The 24,550-nt window shown below is 31.0% G+C and overlaps 1 protein-coding gene across 4 annotated transcripts in view; it reads left to right on the top strand.

The window, feature by feature from the left end:
* The first annotated feature begins 465 nt into the window (after window positions 1-465).
* LOC143085182 (putative methyltransferase NSUN7) overlaps window positions 466-24,550 on the top strand; it is a 46,237-nt gene continuing 22,152 nt past the window's right edge. For 3 of the 4 annotated variants that reach the window (XR_012981260.1, XM_076261412.1, XM_076261410.1), the window contains exons 1-4: window positions 466-546; window positions 9,764-9,854; window positions 10,304-10,362; window positions 19,537-20,114. Coding sequence is in view for 3 of the 4 variants with exons in the window: in XM_076261412.1 (XP_076117527.1) it covers window positions 19,703-20,114 (412 nt within the window). In the remaining variant the exon portion in view is untranslated. Of the gene's footprint in view, window positions 635-9,763; window positions 9,855-10,303; window positions 10,363-19,536; window positions 20,115-24,550 lie in introns of all 4 variants that reach the window. The other variant, XM_076261411.1, reaches the window with a different exon arrangement.

Genomic DNA, 24,550 nt, shown 5'->3' on the forward strand with positions numbered 1-24,550 from the left:
AAATGCGAGTTATGTATTGCAATAGATTTTCATCATACATACCACGGTACATGTATATTATACTCACATAGGCATAATTGTTTGTATTTTACTGCCATATACAAAAGATGTGGTATGATTGCCTATGAGACAATTCTCCACAAGAGACCAAATGACACAGAATTTTATAAAATAACAACTATAGATCACGATACGGTCTTCAACAATGAGCAAAACGAAAAATATACCACAGAACAAAAAACAAAACAATATTACTACTTAACAAATATACAACATGTTTATTCATTCGGTCGTTACCATTTCTTTTATTGTCTATTGTCTATTAACTCCACACTTGGATAATATCCTCTGAGGAGGTGATCCATAAATAAAAGGATATAGATATAGAAGAAGAAGAAGAAGATGGACAGTTTCGAGTACATTTCGTATCTTTTCCGTCAAACGTTCAGAATTTACCGCACTCTACGTCACAGAAGAAGATCTATGGCGGAAAATACAGACGACGTTTGTCAACGAAACTACTTCAATCTTTAACAGCCCTCAGTTGTAATTAAATGTTAAGATGGGAAAACTTTAGGCACTTTGTTTTTAACAAAACATTAAATCACAGCCCGCTTTCGCATTGACATACTTCGTAAGACGTAGTTATGTCCAATTTGCAAATTTTTGTCTTCTTTACTGTAGTTTTTACGACTTTTTCCAAACTTTAGCGGTCTTAATCCATATTTGACAATATTAAACAACACTCAACCTAACCTAACATTAGTCCTTAATCTAACCCGTACCAGAGACATATTTAGTATATGTCTCTCCCCTTACATAACGACTAACAGAACACCAAAAATATACTACACTCTACAGAACAAAAAACAAGCAATAAAACTACTTAAATATACGTACAACGTAACACTAAAATAACTTTACATCACTATTGATTCAGAATCCTTTTATTTCTATGTTGCCTCCCTTGTATGATATAAAGTTGTCTCCTGTGAATAGGATAATATGCGCAGTAAATAGAACAAATGTTATTTAAGGAATGACTCCGAGCTCCAGATAAGCTGCGTATTTGCGTGATCACGCAATACAAATAATAAAAAAACCCAATGCAATTGCCCATTGCAGGGTTCAATAACCCAATTAATTCAAAGGAAAACCCAATTATATTCCAAAACCATGAGTTCTCAACCCCAGTCTTCACGCTGAGTGGCAGCCCAGGCAGCCCAGGCTAGTGACATTGCACTCGGGCCTGTAAAAATCATATCTACAGGCCAACAGAATCTAACTAAAAATTTTCAAAAATTGAGCTCCGGGCCTGTAGATTAAATAGTTCATCGTGAAGACTGCAACCCTTTTATTGGCTACCATTTGCGTTGTTTACCCTTATCTGTTTACAGTCGTCGCGTAAACTATTTTTATTTTTTATAATATTTATAATTGGAAATTTCTTTTCGTTCTAAAAATAGATCCCTGCATCAAGTAACTGAAATGGGTCCCTGTTAGAGTTTGCCGTTGCTCAATAGGTACACGTGTTTTTGAAAACATTTCGATCTTCTCGACGTTTATCCAACTAGCATGTGTCATGTAGTCATATTTTTTCGCATTGCTCGGAATTTATCATAACATACATTGAATTAAAACGAAAGTGACATTAAAATATTGAATAGAAGCATGTTTTCTGCTGTTTTTGAAAAGCTGAGGGAAAGTTATGATGATAACAAGACTCAGCCAGTGTTTTTAGGAAGCCGTCGAACACACGGGTGTGTGTGTGTACCTTAACGAGAACATTGCTAATAAAAACAGGGTTTCCTCAAAAAGAAATCAGTTGGAGAAAGTGAAAGGCCAAACACGTGAGGCCAAATCAATTATGACATGATAAAGCATCAGAAACCAAAAGTTCTAAAAAAAGACAACTAAACCCAGATTTATGAAAATTGGAATAAAACAAAAACATTCAAGTATAATTAGAGTTTATAAACTATTTTTTGTTTCATTTTTCACTGGTCTCAGAATTTATTATATAAAGGTATAAAACGAGTGCCTGTGAATACATATATCCGTTTTATACAGTATATATGAGAAAATACAAAACTGGCAGAAGGTTTGAAACGGAACAAAAATTAAACCTACAATTGCTCCTCAGTGAATAAACCAAATAAAACAGCTAGCAAATAACCCTAACCCTAAACCAAATAAAACAGCTAAACAAAGAAAGAAACATATTTAAGATGGAAAAAAATCTGGGGTTGATATTCACTCAGCCTAAATATTCAATATTGTGTTGATGAAAAAACCTAATACAATAAGGAGCTTGGTGGTGAAAAACCCAATTTAATATTAACATAAGGGGTGAATTGGAATTGATAATGCAATTAAAAAACTTTATCACCCAATTATATAAGAAAATGGTGGGTAAAAAACCCAATTTGTGAATTCTTATCTGGAGCTCTGATGACTAATATTTTTTCTGTCTATGAAGAAATAACATTAAAAAAAATGGTGCACACTGAATAACGTGCGTAGCGGGTTATTTAACATTGTGCACAACATTTTTTATGTTATTTCGAATAGACAGAAAAAATATTACAGACATTTCTTATAATTTAATTCTAAATTCCATTTTAAACCGTAGAAAACCATGAAAAAACATTGATGACGTCACGGTCACATGACTAAATTATGTCTATGGGCTCATAACAAAATAACGTCAGCTAATCAGAAGACTTGTTACATCCAAAATTAAATTATTAGAATATACCTTCTGATATCCTTAAGTTCTATATTAATTTTATACAAGTAGGGTGCAGACCGGTGTATCCGAGCAACTAAGACTTATATGACTTCACTTCATTCAACCAATAAAACCAATAATTGGATAATATTGTGTGAATACATTCATAACATACTTTTATTTCATAAAATTATCAGTTTGTAGGGTTTCACCCTCAACATTTTGTGTAATGTGTGTAAAATTGGTGAAACCCCTGTTCTGAGAGTTCCTCCAATGTCCTGTGATTTCGTGCATGCCTTCCAAAAATAGCTTATTTTGAATAAAATCAACAAGATTTGCCTGCTGTCAAAGGTAGCTAAAATCAAACCAAGCATACTGCCAAGGATGCAGAGGAAAAATTATTTCAATCTGATGAAAATTTGACTTAAGTAAAACAAATTTTATCTGATGCTGTATTTTTTTTTAATGGACATTGGCCATATATTGTATATCACTGGATTGCAGTTATTATTTCAATTTAGTATAATGTACTAGTCTATTTGGTTGATTTAATCAAGATTGTTAATTTTTATTTTTATTTATTTATTTATTTTATGCTTTTTGCCTTATTTTGAAATGTTTTTTAAATCTGACAGTAAACAGAATTAGAACTTGAAACTTAAGGGTACAAAAACTTGAAACTTGAGGCTACAAAAATTTCAGCAATTTCTCATTATAAGTTTCGTTTATTTCACTATCCTGACTATTCATGCTATTTGTTGTTACTTTATGTTTATGATATGGTACAAAAATCAAACAAAAAAATCAATTCGTTTTGGCCCAGATGATTTTACAATGTTTAAAAAAAATTCCAACAATAACAACTGTAATGTCTTAAATATTACTGTTTTCGAAGTTCTGTGGTATATTTTGGGTGTTAAAATAGATGCAAAGAATCTTGTAATTTAGTCTTCAAGTTAATTTAATATATAAGGTTTCTTTAAACTTTTGACAATCATGGTCATTTGAAACAATTTTGTAAAACATGTTTTTTGTTATTCAAGGGTGAGAAGTGGCCTAATCATATCCTCATTCTGTTTCATGTGTTAAGTGACAGAATTTTCAAGGAAAAGCATACATGAGCAGTATATATTCTATCCCAATGCTTTGTTATTTTAACACATTTTGAGGTCTTTAAGTTCATGGATTTAACAGTCCTGTAAAAAAAATGGTTTGAGTCTTTAATAAAATAGGTATGGCAATAAACTGATGTCATAATATCAAAGATATTAAATTAGAATTCCTTGTTTCTTAAGTCAAGAAGTAAATTGGTCTAATATAAGGCCCAGAATTACCTAATAATTGAAATAGTGTAAGACAGAATATTATGAATAGATTGATTTTCAGTTTCCGTTGCTACATTATTATACAGTCTGGAATTGCAAGTCAATATGTTGACGTCATACCTTACATATTAAATATTTTTGATATTGTTATAAGAAAATTATGTCTACATAACTACATGGATGAACAGCTTATATTGCGTAAATAACTTATATTACAAATGCTGGTATTATTATTCTAAAGAGGATATGCATATTTAACTGGAATTTTGTATAGATTTGAAAAATTGATCAGTTTTAATTAGACTTTAAAAATGTCTGTATTTTATTTATACTTCTTATCAATGATTTCAACATTTCAAGGAGAGTTAGCAAACATTAAATATAGCGGAGAAAGTATAATTCACAAATTTTGTCCCCTCATTTTTAATTTGGAAGGCAGTTTGCCTTAACTCTTGATTCTATTTAGGCACATTATTCATACAAGTTGCTTTTAGAAGATTTATTTCATTTGGGGTTTCTTTGTCCAGTCGGAGAGTACTTTAGAGATTTAACAAAACTAGAAACATAAATTTTTATAGACAAATGTATAGAGTTACGCAATCAAGTTATGACAGTTATGTTTAAGGTGGCCATACACTTATGTTAAAAAGTGCACTTTACAGTATATTAGGAAAAGTTTATGATTTCTCAATTAGTGAATGAACTTTTTGTTTGAAAGTGAGGGTCTTAACTATTTCTATCTTGTAACTTCTATCAAAATAGAGAAAATGGACAATGTTTCTACATATATGATATCAAAATGACCTTAATGCTCCCAAAACAATCCATCTTAAATTACACAATACTATTTACAAAATCTTTTGGAAGTTTGGTCAGTTTGTATTTTTATCAATATAAGAATGTCTCCTGCATGTGATAAGCCGTTGACTGATCGTTCATTTCTGTATATAATGGAACATGTTGTTGATATCAGTTGGTGGGAGGTCATATTACTCTGCCGAAAAACAAATTCAAAACAAATTTGTCAGTAATTGATTTTTAATCATGAACACAAACCTTTTGAAATTTATTGACCAAACATAGTAATTTGTTAGTATCGCTGAGGAGTGGTGAGTTGATTTGTATAATTATGTTAAAACTGTATAAAAGTTTTGTTTCATTCTAGTTCTAAATTTTGAAATAAGGCAGGTATGTTGATTTTTTTTACATGTTACTTAAGGAACTTTAGATATTGGGGTTATATGTTGGACTTGTAGTTTAAAGATCAAGAAATAATTTAAATAAAAGGAACAGATCATAAGGTGCAATGAAGCTTGATTTCCACCCAAAACTTCTTTTAAGTGAAGGAAATCTTGAGTTATTCCTTTTTATGGCCCTACAACGAAGTTGTCGGTGCCATATAGTTTTACCCTTGTCCGAAATTCCGTAATTCTGAAATTCCGTAATTCCGCAATTCCATCATTCCGTAATTCCGTCAATCCGTCATTCCACAACAAACCATTATACAGAGTTTTTTTCTAAACGCCTTCAGATGTTGGGCTGACTTTTAGTATGTGAGTTAACCATGATGAGTTACAGATCAAGTTTAAGTTTCATTCCGCTCCGCTAATTTTTGTCGAAATTACGGGCTTTGAACTTTGATAAATTGTTGAAAATCACAGTTATATGGACTTTTTTTCTAAACGCCTTCAGATACTGGGCTGAGTTTTGGTATGTGAGTTAACCATGATGAGTTACAGATCAAGTTTAAGTTTCGTTCTGCTCTGCTAATTTTTTGCCAAAATTAAGGGTTTACAACTTTGAAAATTGTTGAACAGTTATACAGATTTTGTTTCTATACGCCTCCAGATTTTGAGCTGATTTTTGATATGTCGGACTACCATTATGTTTGTGTCCATATACATGTGTTATTAAAATTGCAGATTTTTCAATTTTTGGAGACGGGGCCATTTGTGTTGCTTTGACACATCTAGTTTTATTCAAAGATATTTATTATTGATATTTTAAAAAAAAAAATCATTTTAATTTTGCTGGTAGATTGCTTCCCATCCAGTCTTATTAATTGAAAAATAGTGCAAGAAAACTTTAATGTGCTATTTTTCTGACAGTACTTATATTTGTCAAATTAAAGACTACCGGTATATATATGTAATAATAATTGATTGAGAGAGCAATATTTAGAAATGATCCCTCTAAATATTTTATTTGACACGTTAAAGCGCTATGTTTTTGAAGCATAAAACTCTATTTTTACAGGTGTCCATTTTCCAAGATAAAAAAAAAAATGAAGTAATATCTCCTTTTCCAAATCTATATCATTACTCTGTCTCAAAAAGATGAATGCATTATCATACCCGGCCCCCTCAGTGTGGGGATAGAGTAGGGCTGGTCTGTCTGTCTGTCTGTTCATCCAAACATCCAACAACTATTTCTGATAGCTTTTCTCAGGTACAACTGAACATAGAATGACTTGCACAATAATCTTTGGCAGCTGACAGCCTAGATATTTGATGAGTTGTATTGTGTGAGCATTTCATAATCTGTCATAGGCCCACTTCCTTTTTTGTCAATACTTTGAAGTTGCGGAATGGGTTAAAAAATAAATTGTCATGCGTTCCTACCAAACTACAGGATGCCAGACTTCATATTTGGTCTCAAGCTTGGATTGGCAGTGATGGATTGTAATGTGTGAGTGCTCTTAAAATCTGTCAAATATCTCTTTTCTGTTTTCAAAATATGAAAGAGGGTATGCTTTGCATGGCAACCTGTGGATTCTTGTTTAAAACCAACTTGGGTGTTCTTGGGCCCTTCTCCTTTGTACAGTTACAGTTGGCCTTGACCATCTGTGTTAATGCTAGAATGTTTTATCTTCTTTCAAATTCATGATATAAAAAAACAGTAATCTTCAAGGTCTATTAAAGACAGATATAGGGCAAAGGCCACTAAAAATTGGTTTGGTCCATTTAAGTGATTAGCATTACTGTACCAAATGACCCTGAATTTTTTAATTTTGTCCAAATCATATATGTAAATGTCTTGTAAAAAGAGACTGGTGGAGATAATAGAATTGGTTTAAGGGACAAAATTTCTAGTTGATTTCTCAGAGCCTTGGAGACCACTGTAAGAAGATGTGGTATTATTGCCTATGAAACAACTATCCACCAGAGACCAAATGATGTAATAGACCATAGTAATCAACTTAAGGTTACCCTACAGCCTTCAACAGTGATCAAAACCCATACAGTTTGTTTTTTGTATTCATTTGATAACTTTTTTATATTTATAAAGTTAAAATCAATAAAATGATCTTGAATAGGAGACATTTAAAAAAAAAATCATTTGGGAATTTATTCTACCATAAAAGTAAATAAATAATCTGGTGGGTATATCAATCAGACAGCAAACTAACACAAGGAATCAAATGACTGTGGACACTATAATTATAATTTATCGGTACCCAGATCTGCAGAATGACCTGAACTAACACATATTTCTAAGTCTAAATGACCACAAATTACTCATTTCTTTAGTAATTCGGTCTGTAAAATAAAATGTTAATCATTCATGGCTACAATCAAACTTATGTCAACCAGAAGATAAGTATAAAAGATAAATTGAATGACCTTTTATTCTGAAAATGAAAGGTATTATGACCAAATTCCATCAAGTCCAGTCGTGATGAAAACAATTCTTTATAGCGTAGGTATGTGAATGACGGAAACTGATTTGACGATTTGTAATGAAATAGATTTATTGGTATGAATGAAATATTTTTATCATTATTTTATTTAACTGAAGAGAGGTCCTCTTTGGGAAAAGAGTATTTAGAAGACAAGAATGTATATGAGGCCAAATAAAGATATATATGTGTGGTTCCAATTACCCTATCTACCCTATTTTTAGTCTTAATGAAAAAAAAACTACCCTAAAGATATTTTTTTGCTTCATTTTTCATTAAGCACTGTTAAATTCAGAATGTTAGTTGCTAAGACTCCATGTTAGAAAAAACATACCTACCTACCATTTTTTTATATAGATGTAACTGCAACCTCACCTACAATGACCTACAATTTTATTTGGCCGAAAGAAAAGAAAAACATCAATAAAACTTATAATAAACTTTCTCTTTAGCTATGTGATGACTTGTACTTTCTCCCTACTGTTGTCAGTTTGTTATGAACCAATGTTTAAAACTTTTCTGTTCATTTCATTTCTTCAACTTATTGATTATGATTTCTGCTGTTCTCTGATTTTTAACCGGATTTTTGTGACAAAAATGTCGGTTATTGATTTGGGGATGTACGGCTGGCGGGCGGGCGGCAATCAAATGTTGTCCGTGCATTAACTCATGAACCGTTCAACCAAAGCTTTTCAAATTTTAATATGTTGTTACTGACAACTAAATGAAGGTCAAGTTCAATAATGGCGATTTTGACTTTTACCGTTCAGGAGTTATGGTTCTTGAAAGATTGGAAAAATGAAGTTTCCAGTCATGTCCGTGCATTTACGCATGAACTGTTCTACCAAAGCTTCCCAAATTTTAATATGTTGTTACTGATGACAAAATGGAGGTCAAGTTCAATAATGACGATTTTGACTTTTAACGTTCAGGAGTTATGGTTCTTGAAAGATTGAAAAATGGAGTTTCCAGTTGTGTCCGTGCATTTACGCATGAACTGTTCTACCAAAGCTTCCCAAATTTTATTATGTTGTTACTGATGACAAAATAGAGGTCAAATTTAATAAAGACGATTTTGACTTTTACCGTTCAGGAGTTATGGTTCTTGAAAGATTGAAAAATGGTGTTTCCAGTCGTGTCGGTGCATTTTCTCATGAACCATTCAACCAAAGCTTTTGAAATTTTTATATGATGTTACTGATGGCAAAATAGAGGTCAAGTTCAATAATGACGATTTTGACTTTTACCGTTCAGGAGTTATGGTTCTTGAAAGATTGTAAAATGGCGTTTCCATTCACGTTGTTGCATTTACTCATGAACCATTCAATCTAAGCTTTTCAAATTTTAATATGTTGATACTGATGACAAAATGGAGGTCAAATTTGATATTGACGATTTTCACTTTCACCATTCATCAGTAATGGTTCTTGTGATATTGCCAGGACACAAATAAATATTAAAAAAATCCGGTTTGCTGTCGTTGTGACAGCCTCTTGTCTTTACCTTACTTTGATTGTGCAAAAGTGCACTAATTACCCTGGCAACAAGGCCTATATTTAGGGGGGGAAATGCCTCATGCACACCTTGTAATACTGTTTTATAAGCAAAATTTATATTTAGGGGAGCACAGTGAAAAAAGTTGATTATATTTGTTTTATAGATGTACATAAGACGGGTTAACAAGTTTAAACTGGTTTTGCACCATGTTGAGTAGCATAGAAAACCAAACATGATTGATCACTTGTGTCCGATGATGGATTGCTTCAATAACTAGATAATTAATAACAAGCAGTACCATACTCCATAAGTACAACATTTTAGTTCTTAAAATTTAGAACAAAAGAAAATAGTGCCATACAAATTTAAATTTTCAAGCTGTGGAAATTGTTGAGTACAAATGTACACATATAACTTTGATATTTACACAGCATATCATTCTCATAATTATAAGTTTGTACACTCCCACTGTGTACCTCACTGTTGATAATAAACTTTGAATTAAAATTAACTATCAATTTCTATTTAAAGGTTTATTTTCACTTCATGTTATGACCTAACACACATCCATGCAGTGAGTTAAGGAAGATTCATAGCATCAACTGTTGTCAGTCTTTTTATGGTAGGTCAAAAAGAGTTTACAATTTGTATTTAAAATTTTGAATAATTTGTTTTAAAATTTATTTTGATGATTTTTTAGGAGCATGCTTTCGCATGTTTTTGACTTTAGTGAACATTTCTTTGTGTTAGCTTTTATTATAATTTTTTATTGAATAATTTAATTATTTTGAAATGTTTATTGCACTATACAACCATAATGTTAGTGCCACATATTGGGTTCCAGGAATATAAATATTATATGCAAAAATTTCAGTAGAAAAAAATATAGCTTTCCCGTTATATTCCAAATTGTAATTCCTTTCAAGTATATTTTAAACGTGGCTATGAGTTGAAGAGCAGTAATAAAAGCACTGTTTTGTTGCTCTTTTATTATGCATGTACTGATTTTGTTTTATGGATGGATACCCCATATATACTGTATATGAAATTGTCCTTGTTTTACATTTTCAGATGAATGTTCTCCAAACCTAGTCTCGTGCAAATTTTGAAGAAAAAAAATCTACAAACAGGTAATATATTGTTTTTGAACCTTAAATATTTTACACATAGATTTTACATATAATTGCTGGCTGTGTTTTAGTTCTTTTTCATCATTTCAGATAAATATGAAATAATAAGGAGATTGCCAATATGATTTCTTTCTACCATAGTTTTAATGAAATAGATGGCATCAACTATAAGTCCATGTATGTCCTTAACAATGAACAAAAGCAATACTGTATAGATCAGTCAGCTTTAAAGGCCGCATCAAGACAAAATGAGAAACAATTCAAATGAGAAAACCATCTGCCTGATTTATGACAAAACAAATATACAGCAATCAACTACTACTGAATTATTAGGCTCCTTACTTAAGACCAGGCACATAGGGAATGTAAAAGGGGTTAAACATGTTTGTGGACTTGTCAACCACCTCCCATTACCTGGGACAGTTATGTAATAGCACATTATAAGAACAAACTAAAAATCAGTGTACGATATTCCCGTGCTTGCATAGAAATTTCCTATCATGATTTTCCTGATAGAGGGTTGCTGCTCACAAGGAAGCTATTAAACCAAGAGTTCCAAATGGTGAAGTTGAAATCATCCCTTCGTAAATTTTACGGACGCCATCACGAGTTGGTTGACCGTTATGGAATAACCATTTCACAAATGATATCGGATATGTTCCTTGCGTCGTAACTACAATCCTCTTCCCTTTCATGAATGTGACCTACCGAATTAGACAATTTACTTGATTTGTTATCACATAAGCAACACGACGGTTGCCACATGTGGAGCATGATCTGCTTACCCTTCCAGAGCACCTGAGATCACCCCTAGTTTTTTGATGGGTTCGTGTTGTTTATTCTTTAGTTTTCTATGTTTTGTCATGTGTGCCGTTGTTTGTTTGTCTTTTTCATTTTTAGCCATGGCGTTGTCAGTTTGTTTTAGATTTATGAGTTTGACTGTCCCTTTGGTATCTTTCGTCCCTCTTTTACATGGACATCCATACATTCATAGAGAGTGTGACATCAATGTGTTGTAAAATAAACTTTAAAAAATATAAGTTAAAAAAACTAGGTAAACCTATTAACCTAGTATTTAATCATTTAGAGTAAAAATCAAACGTCATCTTCCGACATTTAACTTTCATATAATGTACCAACAAAAGAAAAAAGACAATGCCATTTTTTCATCCAAAGCAAATTATTAATTTATGATTAATGTGTTCTGTTCAAAGTTGATATAAAAAACAGAGTGAGACTTGTCTATGCCAGTGGTTGGTCCATTTGACTTGTATTATGTTGCAATCATCAATTCTTTATATTTCCGTTTGGAATCTGACGTGCGATTGACATTCAATTTCTGAAAATTGATTACAGATACCCTTGACATTTTATTAATATTGAAATCTTTTAATTAAAAGCCACTGTGGTATAATAGAAGGACAAATATGAATTCTATAATGTTGGCACACATAAATTTTCTAAAAAAAAAAAACTTATTATGGTTCATAGATTTTTATAAAGCTTAATACAAAGTTTTAAATTGCCATAATAGATAAATCTAATGATTATGGACAATACGTGTAATAAATTAAAGTGAAAAGTAAATAGAAACTTAATGTTTATAAAAGTACATTAATGTTATTTGATTTTCAATGGTTAATGTACATGATGTAGTAAGAGACTGTTTTTAACTAAATTTACTAGAACACACCCGCAAAATCGCGGGGAAATAGAGCGTATGTAAACTGTAAAAAAAATTATACTGACTGGAGAATTTCAGGAGCGATATCAAAAGTCAAAGGTACTTAGGGACTGGGCACATTTTTTGCCCTCCCCCTATTTTCCAAATACCGATTTTTATACCTTCTGTTTTTCTGTACTCTATGAACATGCATATATACTTTAATTACTATACAGAGAATGTCAGGAGAGGTGTCAAAAGTCGAAGGTACTTAGGGACTGGGCCCATTTTTATGCCCTCCCCCTATTTTCCAAATACCGATTTTTATACCTTCTGTTTTTCTGTACTCTATGAACATGCATATATACTTTAATTAAATTACTTTACAGAGAATTTCAGGAGAGGTATCAAAAGTCAAAGGTACTTACATATATATATATATATATATATATACATCAGTGAACGCCAATAATAGTAAAGAGCCCCCCCCCCCCCCCCCAAGATAACCATTGGAATTTATTGTAAATTATAACAAATACAGTTATTCATAGTAAATGTATGTATACAGAAATATATCCGCAGTGACCGCCGTTGATAGTAAACCATAGGCGGATCCCGGGGGGGGGGGGCGTTGAAAATTTTTTGTTTATATGGGGAATCACTGGAGCATGAGAGGAACGCCCCCCCCCCTTTTAGGTCAGTCAGTCCCCCCCCTAATGAAAAGTTCTGGATCCGCCACTGTAAACTGATTTATAGTAAATAGCCAATATTATTCATTTTCGTTTTCCTCCCAAAATAACCAAAAATGAAACACGTTAAGCAAGTATGATGAATGATAACTCAAAATGATAGCAGATAGCAAATTTATATACTTTATTCATAGTCTTTGTATGTTCAAGGTACAGAAAAGGAATTTATAGTAAATTATAACAAATACAGTTATTCATAGTAAATGTATACATGTAAGTATGTACAGAAATATATCCGCAGTGACCGCCGTTGATTATAAACCATAGGTGGATCCCAGGGGGGGGCCTGGAGGCCCTGCCCCCCATTTCGTTGAAAAAAATTTGTTGATTATATATATGGGGAATCACTGAAGCATGAGAGAAATGCCCCCCCCCCCCTCTTTTAGATCAGTCAGTGCCAAATCCCTTATGAAAAGTTCTGGATCCACTGTAAACTAATTGATAGTAAATAGCAAATATTATTCATTTTCGTTTTCCTCCCAAAATAACCCAAACTGAAACACGTTAAGCAAGGATGATACATGCTAGAACTCAAAATGACAGCAGAAATAAAATTTATACACTTTATTCATAGTCTTTGTATGTTCAAAGTACAGAAAAACACAAACCGGAAGTCTAATCAGACTTAAAGTTTTGTCCAATGACGGGAAAATATCCGGACGCATTCTTTTTCGTTTTTATCCCAAAATAACCCCAACTGAATGATCATAAGAATGGATGACAAATGCGACTATACATGTTACATATAGGACACAGAGGCATGATGATTAATTTATTGTGGAAGGAGGAGAAGCGACACCCAAATTGAGGTCTTCTCGTTTAATAGTATAGATATGAATGGGATCATATACACTGATGTCAACATATCCATATAACTGTCAACTTGTGAATCTCATAGAGATAGCTTTTCTTGTTAAAGAAACAGTTTTGGATGACAGTTTTGGAACGCAATAAAAATCATCTAGCTTTCAATATTTTGCTGTCTTTTGAATAATATCTCATTTTTTGTCTGACATCAGTGGATAACAGCTGAGAGTGGCTATATGAAGTAATCCAGGATGTATGTATGTGTAAACTTTTTTTCTGCTGGGCCCCTCAAACCAAGTTCACTTTTGGGTAGAAACTCTAATCCACTTTTTTCAGGATTCCTTGGTAATTTACCACTGCCGGCCAGTTTTAAAGACTAAGTTTTGGAACTTTTGGATATTTTCAAACAATTTGTTTTATAGTTTTGAAAGGGCATCAAAGTCTTATAGACACAAGACTAATATTTAACATACCAAATGACTGAGAGGTGTTAAAAGTCTGGTACTCTTTAACCTTTAATTGTTTGTTTATCTTAATCCCTGTTTCTACAAACTTTATAAACCTTCATATGACGAATAAGGTTTAGAAATTTTTATAAAAACCCCACAATACTTTATTGGTGATTGAAGGTGTATTGTTTATTTCATCTCATCTTTGAAATAATAGCTATTATAGTATTATATTGACTAATTCCTGTTAAATATTTGAGTAAGACTTTAAAGCCTATATTTAAATATATTAATAGTTCAAAATGTATATAAAGGCATAAATCAATTTAGGTGGACACAGTACCTTTAAATATTCATTACAGTAAGTATGTACTGATATATCAAAGTTATAACCAACAGATAGTTCTAAAACTTTGAGGTCCCTCCTAATTTTACATAATTTTGTGGTAATGGGTGTTTCAAGCAGGTGTTTTTTTTATATTTTAAACGGTGACCGACATTTAAACAAAGTTCATGCAATTAAATCAAAGAAATGAAGAGAAAAGAAAGTTCATGTTTTGTTTCTTAAGTCATCAAAACTGTTTGATAGATAAGCTTCTACAAGGATATATACATTTTATGATGGCTTTATAACTTCTAAATATTCAATTTTTATTTTCATGCAATTATATTAAGTGAAAATTTTCAGAATTCTGACATACTGATTGATGTCAATAACCAAGGAATTAATGAAATGTTTTCATGAGGACATGAAGATGGTCCTCTCCAAATTTGTTTGTAAAAATCTTTATAAATGATGACTTTGTGGTAACTTTATTATTATAATATTCTGTAAGTTAAATATACCTTGAGTTCTGTAAACTCCTGTACTTCATCAAGTGTAAAAATATAATATTTAAATTGCAAAGTAAAAAGAAATGTTTTCAATATATAGATGATTGTTCCCAAACATAATCAGTAGGAATTTACTGAAGGGCATATGATAGTTTCAATCCCATGATGATTCTTTTACGAAAATTTGCCTACAACTTTTTTTTACCTAAGCAATCAAATATGTAATAAAAACTATACCTTTCATGTGCTGCTTTTTACATTTACTCAAAATTTGGGTTTTTCAGACATTTTTATCCTTTGGATAGACACACCTAACTTTTTAGTTTCAACAGATAACACAAGCGTTTTTTTGTAGAAACATTATGAAAAACTTCTTTACATAAATATTCTCTTTTAAAATATGTACTATGGTTCTTTGGAAATAATTAGGGCCCCGCCAAAGGCGGGTCGCCCTATAGTGATCAGTCTGTCCGTCCGTCCGTCCGTCCGTCTGTCTGTCCGTCCGTCTGTCCGTCCGTCCGTAACACTTTGTAATAACTTTGTGTCCGCTCCATATCTAGAGAACCATTATGATTTCATACTTTATACTTTACATGTTTATTAACCACCACCAGAGGGCGTGTCATGATGTATGTACAACTTCCTAGGTCAAAGGTCAAGGTCAAAAAACTTTGGTTTCAGTTGACAACCCTGTGTCCTGTGGTGAAGATCGTGTACGCTCTATATCTTGAGAACCATTATGATTTCAAAGTTTATACTTGACATGTATATGAACCAACACCAGAGGGTGTGTCATAATTTATGAACGACTGCCTAGGGCAAAGTTCAAGGTCAAAAACTTTGGTTTCAGTTGACAACCCCATGTCCTATGGTAAAGATTGTGTCCGCTCTATATCTTGAGAACCATTATCATTTTAAAGTTTATACCTGAAATGTATATAAACCAACACCAAAGGGTGTGTCATAATTTATGTGCAACTTCCTAGGTCAAAGGTCAAGGTCAAAAACTTTGGTTTCAGTTGACAACCCCGTGTCCTATGGTAAAGATCGTGTCCGCTCTATATCTTGAGAACCGTTATCATTTCAAAGTTTATACTTGACATGTTTATAAACCAACACCAAAGGGTGTGTCATAATTTATTTACAACTTCCTAGGTCAAAGGTCAAGGTCAAAAACTTTGATTTCAGTTGACAAACCCATGTCCTATGGTAAAGATACAATTTTTTAATGCACATTATTCACAGCGGGGCCCACAGAGATGGCTCCCATCTCAATGATATCTAGTTTAAATTAACTTTTAACAAAGTTACAGAAGCTTAGGAAAAAACAAAATTTTTTTAGAAATTAAAAAAAAAAATCAATTTTGACTAATTGACTAATGATGTTTAAAAAAAAAGGGGGGGGGGGGGGGGGTCCATGTACTAGTTTTCAAGTTAAATCAATTTAAATCATAGAAAACAGTTGAAAAATGCAGCTTTTCCTGATATGTCACAGTTTGAGTCCCGAAAAATAACCTTTTAAGTTAGCAATGTTATTACCCCCCTGTAACTGTATCATATCCCCTTAAGTCAATTGGCAGAAAGTTCCTGACTATAGTGTATAACTACAAACAAGGAAATTCACAAATCAATGCTAAAAGTTTAAGACTTTAGAGTCTATTAGTTTTTTTTAAGCCATATTTCAATGTAAATTTTAGTGTTCATTTCCAAGAGAACCAAATATTCTAACAGCCAATTTACAAAGAAAAAAATAACAAGATTTGTTTTCCACAAGTTACTGAATATTGCCATGAATATATATTATTGTAAGTTGAGTGAAAGGGATTCACCTTCCACTGGATGGTTCAACAACCATTTAAACAAGTGGTAAATGTTAAAATGCAAAATGTAAACAAGAATGAAATGTACACCATTATGTCCACTCCTTTAAGAATGACCTGAGTTTATCAAAAAATAAATCCAAATAAGTCCAGATTTGTTTTACCATAAAAAAAAAATCCAACCTAAATGCAATCAAGTGCAATGGCTTTTTACCTGCTTATTTAACCGTTTGATCTTTTACACATACACAGCCAAATTATGAATAATTAAATGAACTTGTTGACTTATTGTTGAACTTTAATGACTGTCCATAACTCATAGTTATCTGATCCTTATAGTATATTTTGGTCTAGTCAAAAATCCATTGCGTCAATATTTTTTATTTGAAGAAAAACATGTTTTTATGACTGGTTGATAATGTGATTTTCAATAAGATTGTAATGAAAGTGATCTATTTTGAAACATCTTGGCTTAAAAAATGATTTTAATTGTATTAAATTCTAGTTAAATACATGAAAATTACATTGCTTGCAATATCTTTTGCAATTATATAAATGTCATCATGATTAAGTGTTTAGTTGATAGTAGATATGAATTGATGTGGTCGGACAGGTGCTTGATGCATGGTTCTCAACATTGCTGCTTTGATTAGGATTAATTTTGTTTATAATCAGAAAATAGAAATGTCATATCTAATTTGTTGTTGTATATATGTTGTTTAGTGACACGCTAAGGAGCCAGGAGTGCGTTTCACAAAAAAAACTTATGACTAAGATTGGTCGAAAGTATACTCCATTGTTCATAACTTAAGATCAACCTTAGTCGTAAGTTTTTTTGTGAAACTGACTCCTGTAGTTTAGTGGTTGCAGTTGTTTCTTGTCTGTCATATTTGTTTTTCCTGAATTTTTTATTTTTTTTGTTTTTTTTTTTTTTTTTTTATAAATTAGGCCGTTATTTTTCTCAATTGAATTTGTTTGATATTTTTCATTATGGGACTTTTTTAGTTTTGTAAATAATATAAAAATTGCCACAAACACAAATGTGATTTGAAATCATATTTCCAAACCTATTTCACATGTTTATAATATTAAGTATTACTTCGTCTATGCAACAGTATACTTGTATTTTCCCCATGAAATACTTAAGTCAGTTAAAAGTACTTCAAATATAGTGAAATGAGTAAAAGCTTATGATTTGTATTCCCACTGTGCTAATGCATAGCTACCAAGATTTTTGTTCTTCGATTTATTTATCAAAATCCGTTTATTTTGTTGAGTGTCTCAAATATTAATTGACTTAATAGGCCTGTTTATTACCTAAACATTTCTATTACTATATAACCAGAAAACTGACCAATTATCCACTTAAAGTCCATTGACACTAGCGACTGATATTGATTCCTGGTATTAAACAATCGTGGTGCATGTCTAGTAGAAGTTAATCATTAGACACGGTAGAAACCAGTATGATCAATAGTATGCCGCCTTATGTTCTAACATTGACACCACCAATTACAAATAATTCATTACGTTCATCGCGCAGGTAAAAACAGATATAGTTTAATGGGGTAAACAAAAGATCAGGTAGGGGCTTTAAATTAATTTACTTAAGGGGATCAAATCTGAAATTACTGATTTGTAGTTTTGATAAGTAATGAAATATTAATAGGGTTTTTTTCAATCAAATTTCTAATGTTTTGCATGAAAGAAGAGTGACTTGATTGAATTATCAAAGAAAACGATGAAAACAGAAAAGTTTTATTACGATGATTTCATTGTTTTAAAGTTTCTAGAAATGTTAGAAAAGGACTGTTTTATTAACATCTGTTTTTGGTTCTTTTATAATTGGTAGTACACATTTATTTAATATACCAATAAAAGGGCCAAATTTATATCAGCTGGGTTGTACTGGAATGCTGAATAAAGCATGAAAACAAAAAAGTATGTTTGAAAAAACTTTAAGTGAATGGCCTATGCATATATTCAAAAGTGGATCAGATGTTTAGATATTATTTATTAAAAGTTTTTATGTCAGGCATAGTGAAACCCATTTAAGGTACATTGTATTTTATATACAATACATTATAATTTTATATCAGCAAGATATATACTATGGTATATATATTTTATCAAAGTCTTCTTTATACAATTTTTTACACAGTTTTAAGTTATGAGGTTACTGCAAAAGTGAAAAAGAATTTTAAATTTTAATTGTCCCTCTAACAGTTTCAAAGGCATATCTAGATTTTAATACTGAAATGTATTTTAATTCCTATTCATCTAGAAAGGTATAAATGCTTCTGCAGATGTGTTTTAAGTCTTGAAAAGTTTTAATCTCTGTACTTAAAATGCAGGTCATTGTATGTATAATTGCTTTCATATCCAAACCATGCCAGTAACATTTCACTAGGAAAAAGAAATAGTATACTGTCAAGGTCGAGTTTTTTTAAGTGACTATTGTTGTATTGTGGCAATACCCATTAATGTTTGTTTATTGTCTTGTCACTGTGGGTGTTGACCTTCAACGAGTTGATTAACTTTTAACTGTTTACTAAACACGGAGATTAAATTCACTTAATGCTTATTAGTCAGCGTTATCGGTGTTTTAAATCTGCCTTCTTTCATATTATCATTAGTAGTTCCTTAACCTATAACAGATGAATTTGTCAAGTGTATTTAAATTAAATTTCTACTTCTTATTTGAGTTATTGAAATTTAATTTATGATGTCTTCATAGAGGTGTGTCCGAAATTAACTGTTGTGAAAAACTTTTGTTGATTATCGGTAAAGTTCAATAATCGTTGATCCATATAAATGTTTTTGTTAACCACAGTTTCTTGTTTGGATTATAGATTACAGTAGCTGTAACCACCTGTGTTGTGTAGAAAGGACTTAAAGATTACGCCTACTCTCATTTGATTGACAGGTGAGGAGAGTAACAGAGACCAATCGTAATTAAAGCATCCCTTGTCATTTTTATGGTGATATATTAAAAGTGAAATACCGTAAGAAATTAGAATGCCACCAACAGCAGATACGATAACAGTTCCGATATCTCGCTCCCCACACTTACCAAAGAGACCACAAACTGTCTGTCCGGCCTATGTGGCCACCAGGAATGCATTAAGAGAACGTGCTAAAATGAAGATGAAAATGCAGTCTCAGGATTTATTAGTGAAAGTTCAAAGTGAGAGACAATTTGATTTTTTCTATAAAGAACCATGTTTGTATAGTCACAAAGTTTATGTCAACAGTGCCAAAGTGTTCGAAACTCTTAGACATGACTCTAAAGAGGAAAGAAGTAATCCTATTCTACAGAGAAAGATTCAACAAACATTGGCACAAAGAGTTAAGGATATACCGCAGCTTGAGTTCGAAGATGATCAAGAAAAAAGATTGACCTTTGAACTTGCATTTACTGCTCTGAAATGTAAGTATTATCAAATAAGTATAAATGCCTTTAGTAGAAGTCCCTAATCACTTGGTTTTCATACTGCTGAAAAGTATGAGGCATGCTTTAAGTAACTTTGATTAGCCCCCAATAGATAAAAATAGGTTCTGGCATTGAGACAATAGTTAAGTTGATGTTTGCCAATTTTCTGTTCACTTTGAAAAAAGGATGAAAAAGGGGAGAAAGGGAAGGGGTCCATCTCTGAGAATACAATTTAGTCCATCTTTATTAATTCAGTTTACTTTATAGTGGCTGACGTTTGCCTTTTTTCTACTATTTTGGAAAAGAACCTTTACAAAAAGAAAAGAAAATGTTTGATTTCCTTTAAAGGGATCATTACTTGGGATCATTACTTTGAGGTTTTTGTTACACATGTTTCATCAATAGATTGATTTAGTGATAATGTTTCTTCATTTAATAGTATATATATACTGTACAATATAAACATATAAGTAGTTAATAAAATTTGTTTAAGTGGCTTATATCAGACATAATTGAGATACAATCAATTCTTATATTCTTCTAAGTAATATACCTGGCTTTGATCATTTTCTGAAAAGGAAATTACTTATTTGGAGCATATTTAAATGGGAATATTTTGGTATTAATAGAAATAAAATTTATAAAACATCAATAAATTTACATTTTTTTAATCTATAAATGCAAAAAAATCTGCTTGATACCTTCATGCACATGTAAATATATTATCTAGATGAATAAATTTGCTATATATATCTTTAAATTTGAAAAGTAAAAGTTATGAAGGTTTAATCATGCGGGTGTATTGCCAGTAGCTTTCTCATCATTTGATATTTATCAACCTAGCAACCCAAAACATTATAAAAAATTTATACACATGCCAAACTGTTCATAAATATATATTAGGGTGACAATAACATTCACTTGTGTTTGATATTGGTGAAAGTTTGTTTGTCTTGGAGGTTATAAATATCTTATAATGTTTTTTAATGAAGTTTGTAATACTGCAGGCCAAAAAGTAAATAGTTTTATATCGTTGTTGAGAATTAAATAAGAGCTTTGTTTTCTGCACATAAAAAGACTTTTGTTTTTATGTTTGACCAAATTCACGGGTTGAACAAATATAAGGGTATAAATATTGATACTTTTTATTTAAAATACACCTGAAGCCTTCATATGGTAGTTTATATTGACAGATTTATCAAGTTGTTTCAATAAAGTCTATGAATATTGTCATAAAGTAGTAATGAATGAATTATATCTTTTTCATGTTAGAAGAGATTAAGGCATAATTGTATGCTTTTCAATAGAAGCTGATCAGTTATTGCAAATTCAGGTCCTTTAATGGTTATATTGCATATTTAAGTCGTAGATTGATCCGACACAGCAAATAAAACAGTTACATGATTCTTCTTTGACTGCTATAATGCTGAGTTGTAATCATGCAAGTGGACCCATGATTCTTCTTTGACTGCCATACACTGAATTGTAATCATGCAAGTGGACTCTCTAAGCAAATAGAGAGCTAAAGAAGAAAGAAAATATATCATGATGATACTGACCACTGGACTAAATTTTGAGTGAAGAACATCTGATTATGAATGACACTGAAATAGTTTGTTAGGTCCTTTCATTTGGAATATCTTATAAGCATACAGTCACACATTTGGCCATTGTAATAAGATTTTATACATTATTCATACTTTGTAATTCACATTGTAATAATAATTTATACTATACATATTTTGTCATTGTAATCACATAGTCACAAATAATGCCATTTTATTCACATAGTTTCATACTTTGTCATTGTAATCATGGTAGAGTCACGCATGTTGTCATTGTAATCATAGTCACACATGTTGTCATTGTAATCACAGTCACACATGTTGTCATTGTAATCATAGTCACACATGTTGTCATTGTAATCATAGTCACACATGTCATTGTAATCACAGTCACACATGTTGTCATTGTAATCATAGTTACACATTTAGTCATTGTAATCATAGTTCAACATTTAGTCATTGTAATCAAATAGTTATATATTTTGTCATTGTAATCAGAGTCACACATTCTATCATTGTAATCACATAGTCACACATGTTGTCATTGTAACACAGTCACACATGTTGTCATTGTAATCATAGTCACACATGTTGTCATTGTAATCATAGTCACACATGTTGTCATTGTAATTATAGTTACAAATTTTGTCATTGTAATCATAGTTACACATTTAGTCATTGTAAGCATAGTCGAACATTTTGTCATTTTAACCATAGCTACACATTTAGTCATTGTAATCATAGTTACACATTTAGTCATTGTAATCATAGTTACACATTTAGTCATTGTAATCATAGTCGAATATTTTGTCATTGTTAACATATAGTCATAAATGTTGCCATCATAATCATGTAGATACTTTTTTTTTTTATTGTAATCACATAATCAAATAAACACAATTCTTGTCTGGGTAATCAAGTTAAAAAGTTGAATTTCTATATTATACAGTTTTCAGTCAATCTTTGTTATATTAGAATTTATATAAATAATTGTTGATTATTTTGTAAAGATAATCTTCGATAGCTCATATTATTTAGAGAAATATGGGGGATCTTTTATGACACAGCAACCCAAAGACATTGTAGAGAACAGGAGGTGAACTTGATATGTTTTCTTAATTCATTTAAACGTACTTTAATTAAATGAATGACAGAAAATTCAAGGCCAATATTATTTTAGGTATTTTGATACCATACTAATTAATGCATTACTAGATATGGAATCCAGTAAACAATAACCTGGCTTTCAGTCAAATAAAAATAGAGCATAAAGTCCGACTTTCCAAATTGTAAATTGAAATGATTTTTCCTATTAGATATTTACTTCTACACAATATTTAAGTTTAAACAATGGTCTTCATTGATTTTAAATTGAATGAATTTTGAGTACGTGGTATGCACTTGAGAATCTGTTTAACATTTATCAAGTTTCTTCTCTTTAACTGATAAATTGTTTTAAAATTGATAAAGGACCATTAAGTTATGGCAGGGAGATAGTTGTTAAACTGTTGAGATATAGAATGTTATTGACCAGTGATGTTGACTCGACTTTATCAGTTAGAAGTCCAGTAATTGATATTGAACCAAGCAATAGTGAAAACAAAGCTTCAAAGATAATTACACATTGACTTTTTCTGTTGGTAAATTGAGAATATTAAGTGTTCCACTATGAAATTGATCTTTGTGTTTTTTAAAGCCTGGGTATTTGAAGTTTGTTTTTTTTTAAATTAAAGGAATTTCCTACTCCTATGTTCTTAACTCACTGCATTCACTTGCAAGTCATTAAGATATAACACTTAGGCAGTTTCCATATAAAATATTGAGCTGAACGTTTCAATGTTGTAAAAATGCTCAAATATCTGACCCATATATTGAATATAAAATCCTTCAATTATTGAATGAAATAAATCCATTTTCAAACCAATTTGAATGTAAAATATGAAACGATTTTTAAGTAAGCAAATTAAATAACCCTAATCGTCTTCTTTGTCATATATAATTACAAGGCTTAAATATACATCATGGAACTGAATATGCTTTAATACTTGATAAAGCTGCTTATTGAAAAAAGCATTTCATGGACTATTTTTGTTGATAGAATATTTGTGTGGTTTCATTTAGATTATATCAAGAACTATTTTGTGGTATATTTTTGATGTGTTTTGAATTTAGATGAATGAGCGCAAATCTTTATTTTCTATTCATAATGCAGTTGTATGTGCATTTTCAATGTTATGTTTTAAGTGTATTTATTAAGAGAGAAACTAAGTAAAATATATTGTCAAACATGCTTAATTAGGTTTATAATAATGGAGCTTTATGTAAATGTTAGTGCAAGGTGTATTTAATGTCTATGCTCAGCTTTTGACTGTAAAGTTAATATGAATTTGTTCTTTCAATCACAAATTCATGTTTTTTTCTCAAGTTTCCTTCATCTCTTTAAAATGTGAAAAACCATTTATATGATCAGTGGCTGTTTGTCTTTTAAATGGTAATTTAAATATATGACTTTGCTGAAACTTTTGACTGTAAATTTAATATGAATTTTATTTTTAAAAAATCACAAATTCATATTTTTTCTCAAGTTTCCTTCATCTATTTAACATGTTTAAAACCTTTTTATTGGATGCTGGTTAAAGAAACACAGAACATAGGATTTTTGTTTACTAAATATGAAATTGCTATTATAAAATATTTTATGTCAAAATTATGACTTTGGTGACATCAGGTAATATAGAAAGTCACGAAACAGGATACTGGAATCTGATAACCTTTTAGTTTTAACTTGTTAGGTTCAAATACTTTTAAGAAATATTTAGTAATAGTTAAATTACAGAAAGTACTTTAAATGATCTTAAAAAGCAGTGA

This window comes from Mytilus galloprovincialis, chromosome 8 (genome assembly GCF_965363235.1).
Source record: "Mytilus galloprovincialis chromosome 8, xbMytGall1.hap1.1, whole genome shotgun sequence".
NCBI classification, from domain to species: domain Eukaryota; kingdom Metazoa; phylum Mollusca; class Bivalvia; order Mytilida; family Mytilidae; genus Mytilus; species Mytilus galloprovincialis.